General features: G+C 42.8%; 1 protein-coding gene across 2 annotated transcripts in view; it reads right to left on the bottom strand.

Moving 5' to 3' along the window:
* The window catches only part of LOC110088833 (aldo-keto reductase family 1 member B1), a 40897-nt gene that overhangs the window by 13929 nt on the left and 14760 nt on the right, over positions 1 to 12208 (bottom strand). For both annotated transcript variants that reach the window (XM_072999799.2, XM_072999798.2), the window contains exons 3-4: positions 1872 to 2039; positions 1122 to 1238 (exon numbers count right to left, since the gene is read on the bottom strand). In XM_072999799.2, the coding sequence (XP_072855900.2) occupies positions 1122 to 1238; positions 1872 to 2039 (285 nt within the window). The remainder of the gene's footprint in view (positions 1 to 1121; positions 1239 to 1871; positions 2040 to 12208) is intronic.

The following is a 12208-nucleotide window of genomic DNA, read 5'->3' as shown; positions in this document are numbered from 1 at the left end:
GTAACAGCTTCCAAATTGTCTTCCTTCTGGCTGCACAGCACCTGCTCTATCACCTGGAGAGCACTTGATATTCCCAGGGGGCCTGTCCTCCGATAATTAACCAGACCTGATCTTGCTTGCCTTCTCAAATTCAATGAGATTGGACATGTTCTGAGTGGCATTGTGTTACTTACAAAGCTGAATACAGCTGGGACTTGATATAATATGGCTATAATACTGCCTTGTATACATTTAGCCGTCACAACCTAATATGACTATGAGTAGAATTCCTCTAATGGCTAGATACAAACATTCCCTCCAACCCACTTTACAGACAGCTCTAAATAAAATGCTACAATCAGTGCAATACTTTCAGTAGTGGAATAATATGGCAGATTTTTTTCTGTAGCTGCTGCATTTTCCTCTTTGCACCAACTGAATCTTTTAGATGTTCTTCAAGTACATCCCTACACACAATGTATTTCAGTAGTTTAGAAAAGGCACAACTAGAACAGGAATGACTGCAGCTAAATAAGGAAAGGTCATTTGCTAGTAAATGAATTGGTTCAGTTCACAACTTCTTTAACATTCCTGACCAGGGCCCTTAATACAAGCCAGCAGCAGAATTTCTTCTAGGCCAAAGCAAAAGAAGGAGAGGCATAATTTGGAGAAGAACTTGAGAAAGGTTGGTTGGCTGGCTGGCTGGCTGGCTTGTTTATTTGTTTGTTTTGCCTACAATAAGCAGAATCACCTAGACAATACGGCCACTGGTCCAAAAAAGAAATTATTTCCAAACTCTGGAGTTGAGCTGGATTAGGGACATTGTATACACAGATTCAGTGGACTACGGGGCCTAAATATTGCACACTAAATGTATTTGTTATTGTGCATTTTAGGTGCTTCAGGATTTTCTGTTCATTTTGCTGCAACAGAGTAACACTGGTTACTCCCGCTGAAACAGTTGTTTCACTGTGTATATAATTTGAATGAATTTGTTGACAGAAGAAACCTTGACATATTGGCAGATTTCCCCAAAGTGGATGACCACTCGAACATCTTGTTGATAGCAGGGATAGACAACAAAGATTAAAGTCAAGCGAAGTGAAGAACCGGAATGAAAATGAGGAATACGGTCGTAGTACCTTGAATCCCATGGGCCAGTGCATGAGGTAGAGATCTAGATAATCTAGCTTCAGAGATTCAAGAGTTCTTTGACATGCTCCTCTCACCATGGATTTCTCATGAAATGTGCTCCAAAGCTGCAAAGCAACCAATATATTGGCCAAATGAGTGTCCCAGAATGATTTCAGAGGTCGTGAGGTTCCCAAAATCTTGTTGCTCTGTTAAGCCCGCAGGAAGCAAACAGTGTAACTTGTAGCAGCTTCTCACTGGCAAGGAATGAGTCCTTGCTTGGATTTTCAAGCATGTGCCAACCTTCTGTACTGACCCACAACAAAAAAATCCAAGTGGGGACTCATTCATTAGCAGTCAGAAGCCACTGTGAGTTATGCAGTTTGCCTTTCACAGGTGAAACTAAACAACAGGATTTTGACCTCTATATGTGCAGATTTCTTGAAACAGATTATAGGGCAATTATATTTTGAGAAAATCAGCGTCATTTCAGTGAGGGAGGGAGCAAAAAAGATGGGAAGATTCCTTATAGAAATAAGACCATTGTTTGACCTCTGATGAACACAAAGTGGTCCCTTCATTCAATACAGCACACGTTGACACATGTAAAATCAGCACTTGGATCTGTTCTCTCTCCTGAAATGGACAGAGAACACCTACAGACACAAAGCTCTGTGTGTGCACTTATTTCAAGGCTAAAATTATTGTTGATCCATTCAAAAGGCGAGTACACCCTAGATTTTGGCATGGCTGTACTGTACCTTACTGACAACAAAAAGATCCTCTCGTGACACTGTCTGATCCTGTCTCTTCTCCTGGATTGCATCACCAATCTCCTCTTCATTCTGGTAGACATGGGCACAGTCAAAATGACGGTACCCAACGTCAATTGCGAGCTGGACTGCATCTTTGACTTTCCCTAAAGGGGACTGAGAGGAAAGTGACATTAATTTAAGGATTTCAAAGGATATTTTCAGCTTCTATTGAGAAAAAAAATCAGAGGGACGTGGTGGCGCTGTGGGCTAAACCGCAGAAGCCTGTGCTGCAGGGTCAGAAGACCAGCAGTCGTAAGATCGAATCCACGTGACGGAGTGAGCGCCCGTCGCTTGTCCCAGCTCCCGCCAACCTAGCGGTTCGAAAGCATGCAAATGCGAGTAGATCAATAGGGACCACCTCAGTGGGAAGGTAACAGCGTTCCGTGTCTAAGTTGCATTGGCCATGTGACCACAGAAGATCGTCTTCGGACAAACGCTGGCTCTATGGCTTGGAAACGGGGATGAGCACAGCCCCTAGAGTCGAACACGACTGGACAAAAAATTGTCAAGGGGAACCTTTACCTTTTTTTATTGAGAAAAATGAGAGAAGTAGTACCATTACTCCACATTTTAGTAGTGGCCATAGAATTACATTTTATACATTATCTTATATCCCCAAAATAAGATTTTATTAATAGTTGTGTGTGTTGGGTGCTACTAAATCATTGTAGACTATCTGATTTCTAGCCTTTCCCTTTCCAATTTTGTACAAGAGACGAAAATCTTTACATCACAGTGACCGTGACCATTATCTCCATTCACTTCTGCTTAATGTTGATGCTGTGGTTTCTCACCCACTTTTGCACCATAACTGGGAAGGTCAAGTCTTAGGAGTTAGAAAATCGGGGTGGCAAGAGTTGCTTTCACAGTTCCTGATTACTCTTTTGAGCACCAGGGAGAGTCTACCACACTGTCTTCATTGCCTCTCAAGAGCAGGTTCTTCCCTACACTTGGATTAAGAGACGGTGGGCTGCTCAAATCCCTTTTTGATTAAACCTTTTAACTGCCATCAGAATCCTTGGGTATCATTCTCCTGGTGTAATAACATTTCCCAAATAGCAAGAAAACTCTGGCCAAACTTTCTAGATAACAGCTTATATGGAAAACTGAAGCAGCTGCCTACCAGCTTATTAACTTTAGATCCTTTTATAAGTGTCTTCTATGTGTCAAAAAGTAAGAATATGCTCAAACACAATGGAAGGTTTGGGGAAACTCTGCTTTAGAGAACAAGTTTTGAGACACTAACCATGTTTCCAGCCCAGTGGTTCCCAACCTTGGGTCCCCAGATGTTCTTGGACTACAACTCCTAAAAATCCTGGCCAACACAGCTAATGGTAAAAGCTTCTGGGAGTTTTAGTTAAGAGCATCTGGGCACCCAAGGTTTGGAACCACTGTGGATGACTGGACAATTTTACAGTTCTCCAACAGCTTCTGTATCTTTTGTAGATTATAGAGCCCCTCCTGCTCGAGACCCAGTACATCTGCATATCGATGAGCACCTGACTGACCTGACCAAAACTAATAAGGCTCCAAGCAAGGATCAGTGGAAAGACTAAATTGAACTCTACCCATTGGTACTAATTTAATCCTTGGTAGAACTGTGTGCAGCTAAGAGAACTTGGTGAAAGTTTAGAAGCTTAAATTCCTCCGTATGGTTGTTGTTTTATATGAAGATTCTATTGGAGGAAACTACAGAGGGCGGTAATTATATGCCAGGTATGCAGACAAATAATCCTTGGCATTGAATTACACTATTATTTGCCTATAATGTTTCCAACCATGAATAAGCCAATCACAAGGCAGCAAAAGATTATCAAGCATTTACCTTAACAAAATAATCCGTAAAGATGCAAACCTACAATACTCGTTTCCCTCTCGAAGTGTAAGAGTTATGTTAGGAGGTTTAATTGTAAGTTCATTGAGCTCAAAGAGTTAGAGCAGCACTTAATTTTCATCAGAATGGGGTTTACATTTCTTCAAACTTTCTCCACGATTGCAGTATTAATATTTTACCACCTCTGATAGCCTGGTGTATACGGCAGCCATGGATGCAGATGGCAGCATCACGCCAGAGCGAAAGCCATGTTCGTCGACTGCAGCAAAAGCAAAGGACAGTCTTGAGGTACCTTGAAGCTCACCAAAAGGCTGCAGTTCAGGAAAGCTCAAACCAAATAAACCCTGCTAGTATTTAAAACAGCATAAGAATGATACCAGAGGACTCTGTTTTGACGTGCCACACCGAAAGGTAAAAAAAATCACCCAAGGATTAAACATAATCTGACAATCCCATGTACCACAAAACACTTACTAAAGGTTTGCTGAACACGAAAGATAAGCCTTAACTGGCTGTTACTATCTTTAACATCTGCAATCAGGTGCTCAAAAGTGGAAACACACCAAAACAACAACATTCGGTACAAGCGAATATCCAGCAATAACGTGCATACAAGTGGAATATTTATTTTTACGCTGCCTTTCTCCTTAAAAGGACCCAAAAGTCCAGTAGATTACCTGCCATGTTCCTAGTCCCAAAATGGGCATTTTTGCCTTGTTGCTTAGCTCCAGGTAGGTCTGCATCGCCTGTCTCTTCTCTCTTGGTAGACAAGTGGTCCCTTCTTCTTGTATGCCTGTTTGTGTTGTGAAGGCACTTCACCCAGCTGTCTGGGATAGGCTGTCAACAGCACTAGCGTAGCAATGAGGGAAGTATCTGAAAGCAACAACTTCTCTTTGTCCCTCCTTTCTCTCTTCTCAAATTCTCTTTTAAGGACAGCCAATGCAATGTATCCTCTCTACAACAGGGGTGGGAAGCAGGTACCTTGGGATAATTTAGATGATCCTCAGCAGAAAAGGCATAGGTTTATAACTCTGGGTGCAGTCGGAAAGGTGTGCTTTCTCTTAAAGCAATCCTTGTGTCCATCAAGGAATCACTCCAGTCCAGACCCTAAGGTCCAGCTTGGCTATGGACTGGGGTCAGGCTGGACTGCTTTCGCCTGTATGTACATCATGTGATTGCCTGGAAATAGATCTCAGCCCACTCTACCACCTACAGACCAAAACATGACCAAAATGTCCGTATGACCACACCCTTTCTGATGTCTAACAATGGCAACAATTGAAAGCTCTTTCCCCTCCTAAATAAGATTGCTATTAAAGAAAAACAACACAGGGACCGGGGTGGATTTTTGTGTGAAAGGACTTGGCACTTGACTCTGGTTTCCACTGGTGACACGGACTGAATAAAAACAGAGTTCAGGAACTGAAATTTAACAGCATATCCTCTAGCTTCAAGTATGGAGCCAAAGTGATTTTTTAGATCTTTCTGCCTTGCTCCCCCCTCTTAAATTTGCAATGGACAGTCTGATGGACAGTCCTGCAGAACTTGTCAGCATGCACTTCATTATGCTTTAGCAGTCCATTCAAGATGCCCTTGTTGTCTGCTTCCCCACTTGAGGCAACCCTAGGAATCAATGACCTCCAAAAGGTCCTGTCAGTAATAGTCATGCCCAGTTCTTGCATACCCAAAGCTGTGAACCCCATTTTTTGAGCCCATCCATCTTATATTTTGGACTTCCTCTTTTCAACTTTCCCCATGGTTGTCTTTTCCAATGAGACCTGTCTTCTCATGATGTGGCCAAGGTACAATAGCCTCAGTTTTCCTTCCAGAATACAGGGTTGATTTGATGTTGTTCCGACTTAATTATGTCTCTGGCAGTTCTTGACACGTGTAAAGCTTTTCTCCAACACCATATTTCAAATCAACCACTTTTTCCCTGTCAACCTTATGCTTTCACATCCATACAGAGTAACAGGACACTTTTCAAAAGCAGTCTCAAGTTACAGTAATCCAAGCAGGATGTAACTAAGGCACCTGTCAATATAGCCAAATCAAACATCTCCAGAAATGGGTGCAGCTAGCAAACTAGCTTTAACCATGCAAGCATAAATATATGTTATGTGAGGAGGCCTGACCAGGATTGTGGCATGTAAGGAGTTTAACCTCCTCCTGATATCACAGATCTAAGAACATCCTACTCCTCTGTGCTATTCATTTTGCAGAGAAAAACTCCCAAGGAAATTTTCAAGATGGCAATAGAAAATTTCTGCCTGGTGCAATAGAAGCTGGGAAGGAAACCCAATGAAAGAGAGGAATATTTGAATAACACCCCTGCACCCAACATAGCCTGGGTCTTGATTACTTGCTGTTTCTGCACCTACCACAGTTGTATGCATCTGAAAAAGCAGTTGGATTAGTAATGGTGCATTTAAGAAAATGTGTATTTCCAACCTATAAAATGTGCTTTATGTGTTCAGCAAAATTAGGCAGTAAATGTAGAGAGCTGTCAGTCAAAAGGGGATTGCACATCAAATTTCTCCTCTGGGGGATGTGGGACACAGATAAACCTCCTTGCATACAGAGAAGCAGCAAAATAGAAAGAGGACTAGCCAGAACCTTTCTCCCTCACCTTAATCTTTACCTTTACCTGCTGAAAATATAAACTGGTTTGACCAGTGTATGAAGTATCACTTGTACAAAAGCTCAGTAAACACAAGAGTTTGAAAAATCAACTGTGTTTAATCTTTAAGCGAATGCATTCCTAGGTAAGGTAAAGGTTCCCCTTGACAATTTGTCCAGTTGTGTCCGACTCTAGGGGGCGGTGCTCATCTCCGTTTCCAGCCCATAGAGCTATTGTCTGTCTGCAGATAATCCTCCGTGGTCACGTGGCCAGTGCGATTAGACATGGAACGCTGTTACCTTCCCACCGAGGTGGTCCCTATTTATCTACTTGCATTTGCATGCTTTCGAACTGCTAGGTTGGCGGGAGCTGGGACAAGCAACGGGGGCTCACTCTGTTGTGTGGATTCGATCTTAACGACTTGCAGCACAGAGGATTCTGTGGTTTCAATCTTTTATTTGGGAATATCTTGCTTGTGGTACAATCTCTATGCATATACCATCACAAGCAGGTTCTACTGAATTCTGTGGGATCCATGACACAATCGTGCACATGTCTGTGAGAGTAATGGAAAAATCTCATCCCCATCTGAAAGGTACAAGGCTGGATGAGGGTAAATTAGATTATGGGAATTCTAGTGCCCCTCTTCCGGATATTATTGCATGTACCAGATAGGAAAGTAATAAAAAAGCAGTTTTTCCTATCCAAGTTAGGCATGTTTAATTTTACAACTAAAAAACAAAGACAAAAAAATGACAAACTATTTTAAAAGTTTTTTTTCCTTGAGTAAATAAATCAAGAAATATTATCTGGTATCTTGTTGCTGAGCATAGTGAGTCATAACTAGAGCAGTGCTATTTGAATCAATGGAACTTATGGAGGAGGTCACTCACTAAATTCCCATTGATTCAATGGGCATACGGTAGTGCAACTGGCTACCTTGAGCAACAGGATTTCACCCATTACATTATTTACTAACTGAGTGTTTTTTAAAAATCTTTTTAAATATATCTATATTTTATTGCTACATGCTACATTCAATATGCTACATTCAATATGCCAGCTATATTCAATATGCCATTCAACATGCTACATTCAATATGCCAGCAAGTTAGGAAAACTCAACAGTGGCCAGAGGATTGGAAAAGATCAGTCTACATCCCAATCCCAAAGAAAGGCAGTGCCAAAGAATGCTCCAACTACCGTACAATTGCACTCATTTCACACGCTAGCAAGGTTATGCTCAAAATCCTACAAGGTAGGCTTCAGCAGTATGTGGACCGAGAACTCCCAGAAGTACAAGCTGGATTCCGAAGGGGCAGAGGAACTCGAGACCAAATTGCTAACATGTGCTGGATAATGGAGAAAGCCAGAGAGTTCCAGAAAAATATCTACTTCTGCTTCATTGACTATGCAAAAGCCTTTGACTGTGTGGACCACAGCAAACTATGGTAAGTCCTTAAAGAAATAAGAGTGCTGACCACCTTATCTATCTCCTGAGAAACCTATATGTGGGACAGGAAGCAACAGTTAGAACAGGATATGGAACAACTGATTGGTTCAAAATTGAGAAAGGAGTACAACAAGGCTGTATATTGTCCCCCAGCTTATTTAATTTATATGCAGAATACATTATGCGGAAGGCTGGACTGGAGGAATCCCAAACCGGAATTAAGATTGCCGGAAGAAATATCAACAACCTCTGATATGCAGATGATACCACTCTGATAGCAGAAAGTGAGGAGGAATTAAGGAACCTTGTAATGAGGGTGAAAGAGGAGAGTGCAAAAAACAGCCTGAAACTCAACATCAAAAAAACTAAGATCATGGCCACTGGTCCCATCACCTCCTGGGAAATAGAAGGGGAAGATATGTAGGCAGTGAAAGATTTTATTTTCTTGGGCTCCATTATCACTGCAGATGGAGACAGCAGCCACGAAATTAAAAGACGCCTGCTTTTTGGGAGGAAAGCAATGACAAACCTCGACAGCATCTTAAAAAGCAGAGACATCACCTTGCCAACAAAAGTCCAAATAATCAATGCTATGGTTTTTCCTGTCATGATGTATGGAAGTGAGAGCTGGACTATGAAGAATTGATGCCTTTGAATTGTGGCGCTGGAGGAGGCTCTTGAGAGTCCCCTGGACTGCAAGAACAAACCTGTCCATTCTAAAGGAAATCAACCCTGAGTGCTCACTGGAAGGAAAGATCCTGAAGCTGAGGCTCCAGTACTTTGGCCATCTCATGAGAAGAGAAGACTCCTTGGAAAAGACCTTGATGTTAGGAAAGTGTGAAGGCAAGAGGAGGAGGGGATGACAGAGGATGAGATGGTGGACAGTGTCATAGAAGCGACCAACATGAATTTGACACAACTCCGGGAGGCAGTGGAAGATAGGAGGGCCTGACGTGCTCTGGTCCATGGGGTCACGAAGAGTCGGACATGACTAAACGACTGAACGACAACGATGACATTTCATTGTATTTTTTTTTACTTTTCAACCTGTTGCAACCAGAGTGATCTATTACTGTATATTCTATTCATTTAATCTTATCTTATATAGTGTTTTAAAATGTTTCCTGGAAAAAAGTGCCATTTGTGAAAAATAATTTACGATTAGGCATTTACAGCTTGCCAAGAATTCATCTTATGTAACATCCACTGAAATGAATTAAATCACATCTATACTTGGTTAAGTCATTCATGCTGAATATTATTGTACATGTAGCCATTTTTCCAGAACTCTTTATAGTTTTAGAACCCTTTTCAGCACTCAGAACATGTTCAGATTAGTCTAGAATGGTCTCTCTAAATAAACTAAAATATGGCGATGTTAATCTCTTCTGTATTTACAGTCCCTGATCTCTAAAGGAATCACCCCTCCCCTCCCACTGAGGGACCAGCCAAGGAAGTATTATTTTCCTAGCAAATTTTGAAAACCAAGCAAGCTGGCTCGTAAACAATTACAGTGGATTTAGAGCACCTATCATCTGTGCCCTTGAGGAGCAGAACCATGAGATTATGCCTTCTCTTATTTCAGGTGTTATTTCAAAGGTTGAAAACAGATTATACTTCTCCCTCAAATTGCACGGGGGCCGAGCAGAATGGTTTTGGTTATATATAGATTTTTTTTCAGTAATGTTCCAATAAATAAACGAATCCTCAATAAATACTGTGCTGCTCTTCCTCTCTTGAAAGTGGCCTGGGAAAAGTGGTTCTCACACTTATACCTGTTGCTGTGGGTGTGGTGGGCTCCGATCCATTGATGGCAGCTCAGCTAGGCCCCTTCCTGGCATGGCATCTCCATCTGGCAGCCGCAGAAGGAGCTCGAAGTAATGCTGGAGTTGACGCGGGTCAGAGGAGCTCTCTCTCATTCTCTCATTCTCTCTCTCTCTCTGTTAGTCAACTGTTTATGCTTTGTGGTTACATTTTGAGGGCATGTTATACACACAACTACATCCGGCGTCCGGTGCCCCTAACCGCAGCATTTCTGAAGGGAGACGCGTATAGATCATATACAACTTCACTTCAAAACTAGTTAGTGCGAAAATTTAATGGCCCTCTTGTTGGCCTCAACCCAGAACACTGTCCAAGCAGGACTGTGAACTGAGGACAACATCTTCCTTCAGCCAGGAGGCAACACTATTAGTTTGTCTATAACTCGCTTACCGAGTGGGTCAAATACATTTTCTCCCAACTTCTCTGATAAAAGGTTCGCCACATTTCAGTGTCACCTGAAACCCTAGCCAAAGAAGAACTTTGGTTTCAATGCATGACGGAGGGATGGAGAAAGCTGAGTGGCTTCACTCCGGTGAGTTCTGGATAATTGGATAATTGGACAATAGCTGCCAGAGGTGGAATTTAGAGCCCATAACTCTAGCTTAACTTTGCAACTCTCATTTTGAAATTGGCATATGCAACTAGCTTCTTGTGATGAGGACACTTCGGCTGCTCCCCCCTCCTTGGCCCAGATTACTTGTGACCGGGGGGGGGGGGCAGAGCTGACGGAAGGCAGAAGAACAGCCGGGACAGGATGGTGGGAGCCAGGCTTAAAGGGGGAGGGAGGCTCATCACCCTCAATGGGTAGAGTGAAAGGATTGCACAGAGGCCCAGTCCTAACTTTGGCAAAAAAAAAAACTGGCTGCTGCTCTTGAAACACTCATGGACAGATGAATGGGTCTGCTTTGACCTAGGCAGAGAACATGGAGTAGGAGGTGCACCCCTTGTGCCATTCAGCCCCACACAACGGTGGCACAAGCACCCAGCAGAACCCCAACCCAGCAGACTCACTGCCACTGAGAAGAGGCACTGGTGGAGGAGGAAGGACAACCAATGACTGCAGTTGATTCTTCAGGAGGGGACAAGTTGCTGGGGGTCAGGGGCCTTTGATGGCTTGGCATTAGTGGCCCTCCTGAAAGGGTGTGAGCTGGTTTGGGTCACTGCTGCAAACGCAAGCCCAGATGGGAGATTCCAGTGGGCCAGTGAGAGGAATAGGTCCCCAACCAAGGACAGTGAGCAACGGTGGGGGGGGGGGGGGAAGCAGCTAGTGAAGACCAATAAGCCTCCCTGTGGACTGTTGGGATTAGAGGTACAAGATGACCAACCTAGCAATGTAGCAGCTGTGTAGCAGTGTATCCTAATGACAGGGTCACCTAAATGAGTGGGCAGCTTGCAAATCTTGCTTACACTGCTGATAATACTATTAAAAGCAACACATAGGTTTGTTCAGCTCCACCCTAATGTTCAACTAATCTTGAATGGGTTTAAGCTTTTTGAGGCTGACACCCTCTGCGGGTTGCTGGATGGAATCTGGGCGGGCATCTTTGACTTTAACTGGCACTGCCATGCATTTTGTTCTCGTTTTCCTCTTCCACAACAACTGATATTCCATGTGCACCTTTTCTATTTTGGGACCTGTACCCCATACTTCTTGCTTACGTTTTTAAAAAAGCAACTCTTGATTTTTATATATATATAAACTGATTCTTTATTGCAAAGTCCCAACGAGGTTGAGGTTTGCAATTAATGTAGTCTTTACTTACAGCTCTAGGGAAAAAAGGAAATCATTGCTGCTTATTTAGCATTTAGTATTAAAAGTTGCAAAGAAACACAGAGAGGAGATTTACATTATCCATTTCATTTCACCACCTGAGGCTAAAGAAGAGGTCTGAGCATGTCTTACATCTGGTCATCTGATAAATTATAACAAAGACCCTTTGGATTCCACAAAGTTTCTTGATCTGAGTTTGTTTCAAGCGGTGGGTTTGTTTCTTCTTTTTCAGTATATTATTCAAAATTTAAAAATGACATGAACTTTTCCCTTTCTCTGACAGACATGAACAGAGCAATGCTATACAGATCTACTCAGGAGCAAGTCCCATTGAGTTCAACCAGGTTGACTCCCAGGTAAATGAGTACAGCGTTGGTGTCTCCTAGAGGATCCAGAATGGCCAATATCCAGCAATAGCTGGTCCCCATTGTGGTTGGTGAGACCAGAGGCCATTACAGGCAGAGTCAGGGGTGACTGGCAGGGTTTGGGGCAGAAGGGCGGTACCCATCCACCCACCCACACCAGCAGAGAAAGGCAGGCAAAGTGGCAAGCATTAACATGTACCCTGCAGGAAAGCAGGCAGGTCAGAGAGAACTGGCTGGGTGTGTGTGGATAGACTTTGTCAGGGTGAGATAATACCTTGTTTGCCAACCTGCCTCCAATGTCGGTGTGAAAACATTCATTCAAGCATGGACCAATTTGAATGCATGTTTCTCATTCCACACCCCATGAACCTCCCCCTCTTTCTTTCTACTCCTCTTTTACATTTATTGGAGACTTG

The sequence above is a fragment of the Pogona vitticeps genome, chromosome 5 (assembly GCF_051106095.1).
Source record: "Pogona vitticeps strain Pit_001003342236 chromosome 5, PviZW2.1, whole genome shotgun sequence".
In the NCBI taxonomy this organism is placed as follows: Eukaryota; Metazoa; Chordata; class Lepidosauria; order Squamata; family Agamidae; genus Pogona; species Pogona vitticeps.
This window is presented reverse-complemented; position numbering and strand designations above follow the sequence as displayed.